The 16,091-nt window shown below is 34.1% G+C and overlaps 3 protein-coding genes across 3 annotated transcripts; 1 reads left to right on the forward strand and 2 right to left on the reverse strand.

Annotated features, from left to right (window-relative positions):
* Positions 1-472: 472 nt before the first annotated feature.
* Positions 473-1,207, forward strand: LOC127104271 (uncharacterized). Its single transcript, XM_051041461.1, has one exon. It carries the CDS (start codon positions 473-475, stop codon positions 1,205-1,207), a length of 735 nt encoding a protein of 244 aa, XP_050897418.1.
* Positions 1,208-3,284: 2,077 nt separating this feature from the next.
* Positions 3,285-7,586, reverse strand: LOC127104272 (uncharacterized). Its single transcript, XM_051041462.1, has 7 exons — positions 6,946-7,586; positions 6,159-6,285; positions 5,778-6,056; positions 5,570-5,671; positions 5,012-5,093; positions 4,348-4,433; positions 3,285-3,776 (listed from the first exon to the last, which is right to left on the reverse strand). Exons 1-7 carry the CDS (start codon positions 7,584-7,586, stop codon positions 3,285-3,287), a joined length of 1,809 nt encoding a protein of 602 aa, XP_050897419.1.
* A 492-nt stretch (positions 7,587-8,078) lies between these two features.
* Positions 8,079-11,584, reverse strand: LOC127104273 (uncharacterized). Its single transcript, XM_051041463.1, has 3 exons — positions 9,288-11,584; positions 8,898-9,209; positions 8,079-8,811 (listed from the first exon to the last, which is right to left on the reverse strand). Exons 1-3 carry the CDS (start codon positions 11,582-11,584, stop codon positions 8,079-8,081), a joined length of 3,342 nt encoding a protein of 1,113 aa, XP_050897420.1.
* Between the last annotated feature and the right edge of the window lie 4,507 nt (positions 11,585-16,091).

The raw sequence follows: 16,091 nt of genomic DNA on the forward strand, positions 1-16,091 counted from the left end.
CCTACTTGTAACTCCATCAAATCTTAGTTTGATATGTAATCAATATCTTAAATATAATTTAATGTGATATTCAAAATGGTTTATTAAAGATATTTAATTAGATCTTTCCTTAAAAATAAAGATTTATTTCAAACTGATTTTAGAAAGTAGAAAACCCTATAATTAAAGCCTAGAATTAAAATAAAAAGCTTATGTTTCCACAAATCTTAGTTTGCGATATGTAATTAATATTTTAAATATAATTTAATGTGATAATGGTTTAATAAAGAGACTTAATTAGATCTTTCTTTAAACCTAAAGATTTATTGCAAAGTGATTTTGGTAAGACTTTTAAACTAGAAAGTAGCAAACCCTATACTTAACCGACGCTTTGTGTTTTCTTTCACTGTCTCTCTCACTCTCCACCGCTTACACACACAACAGCACTTTCTTGTTTCTCCAAACATCGAAACCCTGCTATTGCGTTGTCATCATGGTGAAATCTTCTTCACCTCCTTCGTTTCATAAATTCAGAAACAGCAACAAGGATAAACAACAACGGTCTTCTGAATATGATGAGAAACGACAGCATGTCTACAAATGTGAGTTCTGTCCCAAAGCATTCAGCACAGGCCAAGCACTCGGCGGTCACAAGACTTGTCATCGATCCAGCAAGCAACAGATACATGATGATAAGGCTCATAAAACTATCAAGATCACTTTCTTTTTATCTTCTTCTCCAAGTTATCCTAATAATCATGATGCCAAACTGAAAAGACATTCATGGACTAGGGTTTTCAAAGGTACCGTTCATCATCCACCTGCTGCATTGGAACCTCTTCAACAAGAAGAGTTACCAGCTGTTGACTTGGTAAGTTTGCTGCCACCAAGATCGTATAATACAAAGAAAAGGAGCAGGAGATATCTTATTCATGATGGAGTTTCTAATAATACTGCTCCAATACCGTCGTTGGATATGTCTCGCGAATCAGTTGCGAATCTTGATTTGAATCATCCTGATTCTAAGAGGATGAAACTTTCAAGCAATGGGAATGATAATGTGCTGCTGACAAGTGATTCTAATGATGAAACAGTGGCGTCAAGAGTTGTTGGAAACTCTGAGATTAATTATGTTGAAAGAGAAGTGAGACCAAGAGTTGTTCGCGACTTTGATTTGAATGAGCTCCCAACTAATGATGTTGCTGATGAAATCATTCACCATGAATGATATGCTGCTCTTTATGTGGAAAGAGAATGAGTGGTATATTGTGCTTGTTACTTTATGATGTTTATGTTGAAAGAGAATGAATTATATTCTACTGTCATGTAATTAGATGCATGACAAGATATATGTAACTTTTAGATTTAATATGACTATGAATTTTCATCTGTTGATTGTGTTATTTTTATGTTATTGAATGAATGTAGATGATTTGATCTTATAATAACTAGTTTTGTTTGGAAGTTTCAGTTTAAAAGATGCTCCTATTGCTATTTCTGTATTCAATTTTATTCCATCCTTGTGCTAAGATTATTCTTTCCTGTGCTAAGAAAAAAATGCAGTTAAGGTAAGTTAGCAGGACCTGAAGTAGCATTATTTTCCATAGGTTATAGAGTTTTGAATATTCTTGGTAATTGTTCTGTCGTGAAACACAATTTTTGTTTTTATTGTAATACTAAAGATTGAAAGTCAAACTGTGTTTTTATACTGCAAAGAACAAAGTCATAATTTTACTCTCAGTTTGTTGCAGAAGTAACTGGAATATTTTATGCCTATGACTAGCTTGTTGGATCTTACCTGGCCATCAAATTTTCTTTTCTATCATGGGTAGCATTCTACTCCTTCACAGAGATATAGTTGTTATTCACTATTTTCAAAACAAATTTTACATCATTAGTCTTGTAGATGTAATAGTGATGATTGAAATAAAAAAGTTACTTCGAATGACATAATATTGATAACTAGACTTATTTATTAATTAATTTTTTTATTGAATAAATTATTAAGTTTTTCATAATTAGAATGAACTAATTAAATTTCTTAAAAATGAAATTCTTGAGCCATAGCCAATTAAGCTTTAACATTGCCCCAGTACCCATGATGGCAATGAGTTAGGCATAAAATAACTATATAAAGATTTGTCACATTATATCAAAAAATGATGTGAGATTTATTTAAAAACATTCTGAAATAATCAGATTCCAACAACAATAAAGCTTGTCATTCTCTCAACCCTGCAACTCCTCTTTTCTACCATGCTCACTTCATTCTATAACTGTGTTTCTGAAGAATAAAGTTTTGATGCATTATATGAAACAGGTTATCTACATATGAATAAGCTATACTTATATATGTTCAGTTTATTGCAGTTTGTTACAAATGCATGCCTTTAACTAATCAGAGTCCCACATTGTTTTATTACCTCTCCTGCTACATCAGCCCCTAAATCAAAGTTCCACAAAAACAAATTAACCTTAATTATATTATAAGCATAAGCAAATAATGAATTAATTTGTAAATACACATTAATTAACCACTTATTATTTTTATATAAACTACAAAGCAGTTTTCATAAGTTAAAACAATTGATAGACATGTCATAAGCTATTTCTTACCACTACTAGAAAAACTGTTTTTAGCGTCGGCCATTTACAGACGCTAACGGTGAAAAAACAGACACTAATATGTGGTTAGCGTCGGTTTAGCGTCGGTGTCGGGCCTTGAATAAAAGTTGCGAAGCTACTGTGTAACGTCGGCTAAAGATACACCGACGCTACGTAGCCTCGGGGAGACGGAGGCTAAAGCGGACACTAATGGAACCGACGCTATGTTGTTTCAAAATCATGAAAAGTCAATATTATGTTTAGCGTCCGTGTCACCGACACTAAAGTCAACAAAAAAAGTCAACAGATAGCGTCCGTGTCACCGACACTAAAGTCAACATAGAAAAGTCAATATTATGTTTAGCGTCCGTGTCACCGACACTACAGTCAACAAAAAAAGTCAACAGATAGCGTCCGTGTTACCGACACTAAAGTCAACATAGAAAAGTCTATACTAATATTTAGCCTTGCATACACCGACTCTAAAGTCAACAAAAAAGGACAATAACGGGTTGCAACATGACAACCTCACTCGAACAAATTTTTTCAATCCACAATATCATATTTATGGTAAAACATTTGGAAACAATTTTAAACATTCGTGAAAGTAACTACAAAAGTTCTACCCACATTAACTTTCAAAAAACATACACAAAAAGTAATCACATCCGAGATTAATTCATTCTACTAAAAGTACAAGATCAATCTTCATCTAATGATTGATCATCCAAATCGTCATCATAATGATGAGAATGTGATACAAAAGTTGAAGTGTCAAATTTCTTCATCATAAATTCCTTCCAAGCATTCATCTCCCTCTCCATCCTTTGTGCAGTCTCGGTAGCAGCTTTTGCAGCCTCGGTAGCAGCTCGCATTGCTTCGTTAGCCTCTTGTAATTGGGTCGTTGCAGCCTCGGCAATTTGTTCAGCTCTAATTCTAGCTGCTCTTTCAGCTTCTAATGACATCTCAAACATAGAGTGTTGAGGAGTTTGAGATTGTTGGGTAAAACTTTTTGATCCACGTTTTAGATTAATAGCTAAATCTGCAGCGCCATAAACCCGACCACGGTTACGGCCCCCAGCAGCCTCTGTCCATAGCTGATTTACACGCTCTCCATCTAACACCTGAACAACCTCTCCATTCCCTTCTTCAGTTGGCTGAAGTTCTGCATCAAACTTCTCTTTAAAAGTCTTCTGCATAACAAAACATTATAATGCTAAGTTAGTGCTCTGTTAAGAATTTAGAGATGATATGTTGGTTAGAAGTTAGTGCTCTGTTAAGAATTTAGAGATGATATGTTGGTTATAACAGTTCATATTAGCTTCTATCCAAGTATTTCATATTAGCTTCTATCCAAGTATTTCACCATTTCATATTAGCTTCTATCCAAGTATTTCACCATTTCTATAACAGTTCAATAATCAAAATTTAACAGGTTCCATTTAACATTCAATTCGTAACCAATTTACACTTCATAGTCATAAACTAACATACTAACTTCCTAATAGTTTTTTGATGTCAATAACCAAACAAGCCAAACTACTTTCATTTATTTCCAACAATTCAAACCATGGTAGCCAAATTCTTTCCCTAATTGAAAGCCAATACTTTACTTCATTTTCTAACAACTGAAATAATAATTCAAACCACTCAAATGGTGAAGCATTTGGTTAATCAATTAACATTCAGTTCGGCTTCAAATTGCATTTGGTTCAGCCCAACATTGCAACTAAGGTTCAACATTAAACGAATTCACTGCAGCACCAGTCTGAAACACTTCCAAATCACATAGTTAGTAATAGTTAGTTTCCTAATTGATTTTTCAACCTGCGTTTCAATTTCATAAAAAACTGCAGCAAAAACAACTTAACCAAATTTGTTCAATCACATTCATTTCCTAATTGATTCAATAACTTCGTAATTCAATAAAATGCCAACAGTAATAACCATCCTATTTAATATTCAAATAAGTGTGACAATAATGCATAATAAAATAATATAAATGAGGTGGATTATTATAAGACACGTGTCTAGTGTTCAATGGACCACTCAATGTTCTCAGTGAGTTCCTACCAATCCGAATCCTCAATGAGAATTATAATTCATAACCACAGCTTTCTCTACTAACTTACCAAATAAATAGTGTGTGTGACTAGTGGATTAAATTGTAACCACAACTTACTCCATCAGTGTAGGAAAATGAAAGACTTACAAATATAATGTTGAAGCAAATTCGAATATGCAACAATATCTCACGTCTTGATTCATGTATATTCAACCAAACATAGCATGTTGTAGTTTAAATTTACAATCAAACAAACATTTACAAACCAGCAAATCCAAAACCATACAATACAAGAAAACAAAACAAAAGAACATAACAAATTCATAATTCATGTTTTTCCTTCAATCCTAGCATAAGTCAAACCAGCACAAGCATCAACGAAATCCTCATCAATAAAATCAGTAGAAAAAACCTGAATCCTATCTGCATAACCTTTCTCAAAACACTGAGCAATAAACAATCTAGCATATCATCCTGATGAATTAACAGTAAAAATAGTTCGAATTAGTGGTTAGCATATGGTTAATTGAATGTTTGATTTCTGTTAGTGTTAGGAGTCGGATTAGTGAGTAATGTTGAGTTGTTAGCACGTCACTGTCAGTAGGTTGAAAAAGTAAGGAATATTTAACAGCAAGATAACACAAGCAGGAATTTCAAACTGATTGCAGGAATTTCAAACTGATATCAAACAGCACAGCAAATATTGATGCAGGAATTTCAAACAAATATCAAACAGCACAGCAAACTGATTGCAGGAATTTCAAACTGATAGTTAAACATAGGACTTGTGCTATTATATCTAACTTACATTAGACTATAAAAATGGATAACTAGATCCTTTTTGGAGAGTTTAATTTGAATAAGTCTGCTTCTGAAAGCATGGATGCAAATATTGATGTAGTAAAATTTACGAGAACTTACATAAGTAGATGCAGCACGACTGTCAACCCATTCACCATTTTTCCTCTTGTGTGTTTTTAAAAATAACTCATCGGGACGCAGATCCCTTTGAAGTTCACGTGACTACAAAAATCAAATAATCCAATAATCAATACAGAATACGAGTAAAACTGTCAAGATATAAAGAATCTTCATAATAATAATAATTTGTTAGGATTTTATTACTTACAAGTTGAAGTGCAACATCAATATGAGCCTTACGGCCTGTGGTGTGGACTGCTCCGCCTCTTGCGGAAGCTCGATTGGTCTTGTTTTGAGAAGACACAGCCAAAAACTCGGTCTTTTTCCAATAAGTTTGAAGTTCAACCCAAGCATCATCACTAATCCATGAAGGTCGAGTCCCTTTTCTCCTCGCCTTCCCCAACATGTCGTTTAATCGTTTTCTTCCTTTTTTTTCAAATGCGCTATAGACAAATGCATGATCGAAAGGATCCCACGAAACCTTCTCCTAAAAATAATTAAAATCACATAATTAATATTAATAACCAATTAGTTACTTTTTTAAATATAATTTGATCAACTTAAGTGACAAAAGTCAATAAATACTTACTCCAAACAACTTAAACCAATCAGCTTTCGTATCAGGATCGAGTGCAGACCAATGATGTATAGGTTTATAAAATTGTTTGCGTATCGCATAATTAATGGCACCAGCAACTTCTTTGGCAGGAACTAGCCTACAAAATACAATAATAAAACTACTAAATTATTAAGAATCATATGGATAGTAATATTCTCAACTTTCTTAACAGGTTATATATATTTTAGACAAAATACAATAATAAAACTATATGAGATTTCTTCCACACTTAAACTTTTTATCAATCAATATGTCTAATTGAATATTTTAAACATCAGTATCTTAATGATTACATAGTTAATTAACGAGATACTTACCTCAAAATAAAACATTAAGTAAACTGAAAGAAGCTTATTAGAGAATGATGTTCCCAAGTGGAACTTTAGTACTGTAAGCATATTTAGATTAGGAGCTTTTACACCCAAAATCAATCTACATGTTCTGTTCCTCTGTATAGAATCATGCAATGGAGTTCCTAATGACCAATTATGATTATGACACATGTTACATTCTTGTGTTAATTATTCCAGTCCAAGACAGAACAATATTATTAATCACATTTAACTGTAGGGAAGCACTTAAAAAGCTGTAGTGTACGAATCCATAAAAGGTGAGATTCACAACAAGGTGGAAAATGCAGAGGATACACAATTTTACAGAAGCTTCTTTAGGCATGCAGAAAAGCCAAAATCAAAATGTGCAACATATAGTAAAGATTCCTGCACAAAATTAAATTATGAGAATATATATGACTTACCCAGTACCAGATGGTTTTATAATAACTTTCCCATTCTCATCTATTGTTGGCACAAGAGGGGTAATAGTTTCTTGACCCACCGCCTCATCCTCATCAGCATCCACATCTTCCTCCTCTGCCAAATTTGAAGGGCTAGCCATTGTTTGAAGGTTTATACTTTGAGGGCCAGCCATTGTTTGATGGCTTAAAGTTGGAGTAGGCATAAAACTGAATTTCTCAGAGGTAGTGGCATGAACAGGTACTACAGTTGGAGCTGGTGTTGGCATCGACGATGCAGCCTGCACGGACGATGCTGCCTGAGCTGGTGTTGGCATCAACGATGCAGCCTGCACACACGATTTTTTAGAAGCTGATGTTGGCATTGATGATGCAACCTGCACGGACGATGCTTCCTGAGCTGGTGTTGGCATCGACGATGCAGCCTGCACAGATGATTTTTTCGAAGCTGATGTCGGCATCGACGATGCAACCTGCACGGACGGTGCTGCCTGAGCTGGTGTTGGTGCCGATGATGCATCCTGCATAGACAATGTTGTTTGAGCAGGTTTCCTAACGATATGCTTCTTGTTAATTATGCGATTTCGTTCTTCTTGAAGTTTTCCTGGTGCTAATACCTTAGCTTTTCCACCTCTTTTAGTCATCTGTTGTCATAAAAATAAAAGGATTAGTTAGTGTCACACTCTTAACAGTATCATAACATTATCAAATGCAGTTTCTGATAAAATTAAAAGTAAAAGAAAAGATGTGGCGAGTATAATATTAAATTAATTTTAGTTCAACAAATGCATAGTAAAGTCACTGCAAATTATTTCATCAATTGTGAAAGCATCACTTCTGAAAACAACAAAAAGCACACATCCTGCAAAATATCTTGGGTATGGAAACTATCATGTTGGAAAGAATGCATAAGATACATTTACACAACAGTGGATATGATAATATAAAATAATCAAGGAAAGTACTCAGAAGTCATCAGAAAATCCATTAATCAAGGAAATCTACATTGTTCAAATATTCCATTATAGAAACCCTGTAATCAAATACAAAGGAATGCTGCTAACAAAGGATGGGTAAACAAAGAAAAAGTTCTCTACAGGGAAAAGATAAATGCACAGCGACTTAATTTATCTTCATCAATGCCCTCTATCTGCTTCACTAGTAGAGCAATCAAAAATCTCTTCAAACACATCTAATTGTGACATGTCACGCAAACAAGATATTGCTTCAATTTCTATATTGGGTAGCGCCGGTAACATCCCATCAGATTGATAAGGTACTTCATCCTCTATGTTGTCAATCTCTATGCGACCCCTTGGTTTTGTGGTGATTGCCGCACACCATCCACGCATATCTCTACACATTTCTGGATATGGGACATAATACACTTGTCTTGCATTTTGCGCAAGGATGAAAGGATCATAAGGACGATAACGTTTATCCATCTTAATATCCACAGTTTTATATTGTGGGTGAACCTTTGTGCCCGTATTCCTTGTTGGATCAAACCATTCACAATAAAAAACTGGAATCTTATGCTTCAGACCAAAGTAATCTAGCTCAAAGATATGTTTGATTATTCCATAAAAATCAGTATTTCCTCCTTCTGCAAGACCTTTCACGTGCACACCACAATTGCTAGTTTTTCTACCTTTGCTCCATTCTTCAGTATGAAACTTGTACCCATTGATAAAATACATGTTCCATGATATGGCCATTGATGCAGGACTGCGAGACAAGGCAATTATATCTTGGTTAGTAACTCCATTTGTCTCCTCATTTACATATTTCTTCAGCCATATGGGAAACTCTATATGTATGCGCCCAGATGAATCTTCTATATCTAGAGAGTGGTTCTCTAAGAATATGCTGAAATAAATCACACGATTCATAAGTAAATATCTATTATGATATGCATCAATAATTTGATTGAATATATTATGATGCACACTTACTCAAGATATGGTTTAACCTCATCACAATTTATCAAGACATGCACATGTGAAGACTTCCATTCCTTATCAGATAGAAAATATTTTCGTGACTTCCCACTTGGTCGACCGCCACTTTGTAGAATGGACATTGTAGGTAGAATGTCATCATTGTCTAAATGAGGTTTGTTACTAAGATTTATGGTTGGCAACAAACGGAAAGAGTTGAAATAATGAGAGCAAAAGTAATTTGTCTCGCGATGTATATAATCACTGCATATGGAACCTTCAACTCTAGCCTTATTTGTCACTGCCCTCTTTGAGACTCCCATAAATCTGCACATTCAATCATTCCACGTTTATTAATTTATGATAAACATGCAATAACTTAATAAAATCAACCATAACAATTACCTTTCGAATGGATACATCCATCGGTACTGTACTGGACCACCTAGAATTGCTTCTTTGGCAAGATGGATTGGAAGATGCTCCATTGAGTCAAAGAAACCTGGTGGAAAAATCCTTTCCAACTTGCATATGATAATTGGAATATTCTCATCCAACTTAATTAAGTCGTCCATCCTCAATGTATTGCAACAAAGATCTTTAAAGAATCGACTTAGCTCAGTTAATGGTTTCCAAACCAAATTTGGCAATGAATGGAATGCAATTGGGAGTAAACATTCCATGAAAACATGACAATCATGGCTCTTCATCCCATGCACCGTACCCTTTTCTACATTCGCACACCTACTGAGGTTTGAAGCATAGCCATCTGGCATTCTCAATTCCTTAAGCCATTTACAAACCAACTTGGCTTCAGATTTGGTTAGAGTGTAACTAGCCTTTGGTTTACCATTCTTTCCGTTTTCTAAGGGTTGGAGCTCCAAGTCCCCGCGAAAGCATAATTTAGCCAAGTCTTCTCTTGCCTTTTCATTATCCTTTGTTTTATCCTTAACATTCATGACAGTATTAAATATATTATCGAAGACGTTTTTTTCTATGTGCATCACATCGAGGTTATGCCTTAACAAATTATCCTTCCAATATGGGAGATCCCAAAAAATACTTCGCTTTTTCCAATTGTGATCCACTCCATACCCTTCGAATTCTTTCCATTTCGCCTCCCATCCAATTTCAGTAACTTTTGGAAAATTACTTATTACCGCCCATATATCTTTCCCTGTGGAAATGGGAGGTGGCTCATTGGTCACAACCCTATTTTTTAGGAAACTTCTTTTACTCCTTCTGAAGGAGTGATTAGATGGCAAGAAACGACGATGACAGTCAAACCAGGAATTCTTATGGCCACTTTTCAAGGTGAAAGCATCAGTGTGTTCCATACAATGAGGGCATGCCAATTTACCTTGTGTTCCCCATCCAGATAACATACCATAGGCTGGAAAATCATTAATTGTCCACATCAAGCAGGCTTTCATGATGAAGTTTTGTTTTGTAGATATATCATAGGTCAATATTCCATTGGACCACAATCGATGTAGATCATCAATCAATGGTTGCAAGTAGACATCTATCTTTAATTTAGGGTTTTTAGGTCCGGGTATGAGGCATGCCAAAAACAAGTATGGTTTGGTCATGCACATTTCAGGGGGGAGATTATACGGAGTAACTATTATTGGCCAACATGAGTATGGAGAAGCAGACGCTTGAATGTAAGGAGTAAAACCATCTGAACACAGACCCAACCTTACATTTCTGGGTTCCCTAGAAAAGTCAGGATATACACTATCAAAATGTTTCCATGCTTTTCCATCTGACGGGTGGCGAAGGATGTTGGAACTATTTTTGTTCATGTGATGCCATCTCATTTCACTTGCCGACTCAGTTGATGCATACAATCTTTGTAATCTGGGAATGATTGGGAAGTAGAACATTCTCTTCACTGGGATATCTTTGTACTTTCCCATGCCAGTCTTGCGAGGAATGAACCTAGGAGCATTACAAAATTTGCACTCTGATAGATTGCTATCATCCTTGTAATATAACATACAACCATTCTTACAACAATCAATCTTCTCAACCTTTAGCCCTAACTTAGATACCAACTGTGTTGCTTGGTAATAGTTATCGGGCAAGCATTTTTGAACTGGACATACACTTTTAAGCATTTGTGCAACAAAATCTAAACCTTTTTGTGGTACATGCCAATTAGACCTAATTTCAAGAAGTTGAGTAGATATTGATAATATTGATTGGGTCGCTCCCTCATAAATGGGCTTGTTGAAAGATATCAACTTGTCATAAAATCGTTTGGCATCTTCGTTGGGAAACTCATCCTCCGTATATTCCTCAACTTCTATGTTATCATTCACGTGAGAGAATACTCCATAAGGCCTAAAAGCATCATACACCATCTGATTCATTGCCTCAATTTGGTCATCATGATGCACATGCTCACTACTATTTGAATCATTCCTTGTATTAACATTGAGCTCTACTTCTCCATGTTGAGTCCAAATCCAATAGTCTGGTTGAAATCCATCTCGATACAAGTGAAGTCTAACATTAGTTGGTGTTCTTATCTTGAGACACTTGCAATTTATACACTGACACCTTATCCCTCCCTCAGATTTACAAATAGGTTGTTTCAAAGCCCTCTTTACGAAGTCTTTAACCCCGCGAACATACTCTTCTTTCAATCCGTGTCTATTGGAATATACTCTATCGTACATCCAAGTACGATCCATTTTCTATAAGGCAAACAATTAACTCGTCAACCACTGAAAATTAAAACATATATTAGACAAAAATGAATGGCTGATAAGTTCCTAATGGGTATTAGGAGAAAATCAGATAACTTCCTAATGGGTATTAGGAGAGAATAGAATACATGCATTCCAAGGGATTAGATATTACAATAATTTGTCAAGATAAAAGGTTACATATATATCTATGTGATGGCATGTATTTGAGGTTTATGTATTTATGTGTAAATATGAATGTAAAATGTTTTCGGTACAGTTCTCCTTGTTTGTTGAGGAAAGTAGAAATGCAACTAAATGAAACATCAAGAAAGGTTCTTAACCAAGAGCAGTAACAAATTCAGAAAGTTGTGTTTTCTAACATTAAATTAGAATATTCATATGACCTGTAAGCTATTTTTTATAAGAACCACCTCATATAAGCAAATTTCTCTACCCCATTCATATAAAATTAGATTATGATCAGAAATGATTAAGTAGAAAAAAAACATTTTTTAGGCAAATAGATTAATGATGTTCCCCATCTTCTACTTCATAATAACTAATATGAGAAGTAGCCACCTGTCCCTATGCCGGGAACAGATTACGATCCATTCGAGCCAGGCTGTTTCATAGAGCTCGACCAGTAAAGATGTCATGCAAGAGTAAAATAGATGCATAAAATTCCACCATGTATATCATTAGAAGGTAACTTCCTAATAATCGAAACATGTGTTTGGCTCCTACACCAATACACTTTCCCTTTCCTATACCAAAACATCATCTATGTCCATGTCAACAATATCAGAAAAACAACATTTGCCTAATTATTATGTACAGTGAGCAAATATGAATTGACCGTTTTATTTCAGGCTAGTGCAAGTGTGACAGTTACACTGATAAATTCATTTTAAAAATTGTAATAATAAGAAGAAGAAACAGTTCAGTACAAAAGCATAAATCCTATAAAATGTTTGTATTCCAAAGACAACACTAGACCTTTTCTATGAAGTCTGCATTTAAATTTTTTGTTACTAAAATTCAAACCTGTTAATCAATGGAGGCCAAACTCAAAAAGTGGTTCTCACCGACTAATTGTAAGATGTACTTATTTGGAAGATTAACTGGACTGGCCATAAGCCACAAAGTTATGAGAGAGTGAGGTTATAGTCATTTTTCAATTCTGTTTTCCTAACTAATTAACTCTCACAATTTTCACTTAACCGAAATTTAACAAACATTAACAGTCATAACAGAATTCAAAACAACCTACTAACTGATAGCAGACTTAACTCAAGTAAGAAATCTAACAGAAACTTAACTCCATCCTAACAGAAATTCAGTAATCACCAAACAGTTCGCTAATAGCAGTCCACAATAAAAGCATATCATGGTTTCATTTAAGTCATAACAACTCAACATTAACATTAACAGAAGCAAACTATTAGACTTTCAACAATAGTTCACAGCTGACATTACTAATAAGTAATAACACATTCAACTAATTAATTTCCTAACACTTAATTAGCTAAGAAGTTCATAACAGAAACTGTGCAGCAATTTTGTTTCTGTTAGAGGTTATTAGTTAGTTAGGATCTGTTATGAGAAGTTATAAAATCTGTTAGAGGTGGATTTGGTGAGTGAAATGTTTAACTCAAATTCTGTTTTGAAATTAAATTCCATTGTAAATTCAGTTAGTTTAGAAATTCAAAAGTTAGTTGAATCGAAATTGAGATTTAAGTGGAATGTAACTGAAATGAAAATTGTAAAATTTTCCCTCCTTGTTTTATGTGAATGTAGTTATGCAGGTTAATTTCAGTTAGTAAAAAAAGACTGTGAGGATGTAAATATCTCATCAAGCATGTTTATACTCTAAATTCTAAGCCGTAATGATCTAATGACTGAAAAATGGCATATCAAATAAAATGTCTAAAAGGCACTGAGCACAGGCCATAGGGCACTAAAAATGACATGACTCAACAAAATGAAAGCTAAAACCAATGCAGAGAATCAACTCCAACAAGGGATGCGTACTGTTCCTGACAAACTCAAAGATCGCAATTCTTAAACAAAATATATGACCAAAACCAAAGCATAATACATAATTTAAATAAACAATCACTTGGAATATATATGATAACAGCTTTAAATTGTTTGTAATCATACCTCTGTCCTATAGCGTGTATCAGCTGGTGGAATCTTTAGTCTTGCCTTCCAATCTTGTGAACTAACATACAAAATCAATTGAGAATAAAATTAAAAGACATTCTTTTCTTAGGGAAAAATAATCACATTAGCTTTATCTGGCAGTAGAATAATTGAATTTTACAAGCTATTTTCAAACCTTTCATAAACACATGATAGAGCAAACATCAACCAATATCATATTAGATTTGCAATAGCAAGGCATTAGAAATCATTGTAAACATCATCAAATCAACTTTACATTAGAGCACTATACAGAAATTAATGCAATTCTGGTTATGTTGGACAGAGATAAAACACTCAGAACCTAGAACTTCATAAAACACTATCAAACATTCAGGTTCCCTGCTCAAATTTGAGTTTCAGCGATCATTTACAGACCATGATAATAACTTTCAAAATCATATAAAGCTCTTGATTAAATGAAAAAAAAATCTAATTTGATTCTTCACTAGATAGAAAAAGAAAATAAAACCAATTTACTACATAAGACAGGAAAATTAAGCAAACCACAGTGGAAGGAGACAGATTGCTATCAACAGTTAAGAAAAGAGTTGGCGAGCTAAAATAATCAAGCTATCAAAGTTACACAAACCATATCAACGAACAAACATTAACAGCAAATACCCTTTATAAGAGGAGAGGATTCCCTCCTACAGCAAGATATCACCGAATAGACAGCCTGGGCAAACAACCACGCACACAAATGTATAAACATCGAAAAGGATTCACGGATTAGGGATTCACCGAATATGCATTACCTTTGATGATTCAGAAACCCTTTAACGAGGGATTTTGAATTAGGGATTCTTCAATGGATTCACGGATTAGGGATTCACGAATCGGTTCACGAAATTGGGAAAAAACGGATTCACGATTTAGCATGGAATTAGGGTTTTCGTGTTGTGAAATGAAATGGAGGGAGAGTGAAAAATGACGAGGGAAAAGGAAAGAGGGAAATAAGCTGCGCGCAATTTTTGGTCAGAAATAGAAAATTCCTTAGCGTCCGCCAAGCGGACTCTACTTAATAAATAAAATACTTAAACCTTAAATATATATACATATTATAGATAAATAAATGGAAAAATTATATGTAATAATAATAGCGTCGGCTACGCGGACTCTAAGTAAATAAATACTAATTAAAAAATAATGCTACTAGATAGAGTCGGTCACACCGACTCTAAATAAATTAATCAAACATTCTTCAAAGGTAACATAACAAGTAGTGTCGGTTTTGCCGACACTGATAAAAAAAATAACTTGTCTTAAATGATGTACGTAGATAGAGTCCGTTAGTGTAGGCTTAGCCGACACTAATAGTGTCCGTGTCGGTGGCCGACTCTAAACTAGGAGGCTAAAATGACTTATTCTAGTAGTGTACGTATCATACATACACTTAGAAAAAGTGCTTATTGCTGATCAATAAGCTAAACTGTTTTTGTAAACTAATCAAAACATAGAAACAAGCAAAAAGCAAGTTTAGTTTCAAAATTGATTTTGAAGAAAGTATAGAGCTGGCATTAGTTATAGTAGTTTACTCTATTTTTTTTTCTTAATCGTTACTCACACTTTCTCAATAATGTAAATCAAAATTAGAAATGTAAACGTTGTTAAAAATGTAAAATAAAAGCATTCATAAGAATAGAGATGACGTTCTCCTTATAAAGTCCAAAAATAAACAACAAACAGAGAATGAGATCATCCTAGGGATGCTGGTCCAACCAAGTGACAACAAGTTTTATGGTTATAAGTATCAGAAAAGAAATCACTGTTATCATCCAATGACTCAATTAGGCCCCTAACTATACATGGATATCTAAGTAAGGACTTTAAACCAACTTTGATAGGGTAGACATGAATCTTTCCACACATTAATGTTATTATCATTCCCTACCCTCTAACAACAACTTTTTAAAACAATTATTTTTATAAAACAAAATACCTATATGTTATTATTAAACCAAAACTTATTCCAACTGGTCCATCATATATTCCTTTCATCATTTTTAGTTCTCCACCAATAATTGCGGGTTAATCTATTCAGGTTATCACATAGGTTTTTTGAAAATTTAAAAACACTCATAATATAGTTAGAAATAGTATCGACAACGGCTTTAATTAAGATAATCATTTCTGTATAAAATAAGTTATTTTCCTTCCATTAAGTTTACCTCTAATTCTCTCCAAAACATACGCAAATCCCTTTTGGATTTTCCAAATTAGAAAGGAAGACCCAAGTAGTTGCCAATGTTTGAAACACACTTGATAGGCTTCCACTCATTGATTTTATATTTAGTTTCTTTAA

The sequence above is a fragment of the Lathyrus oleraceus genome, chromosome 7, assembly GCF_024323335.1.
Source record: "Lathyrus oleraceus cultivar Zhongwan6 chromosome 7, CAAS_Psat_ZW6_1.0, whole genome shotgun sequence".
NCBI lineage: Eukaryota > Viridiplantae > Streptophyta > Magnoliopsida > Fabales > Fabaceae > Lathyrus > Lathyrus oleraceus.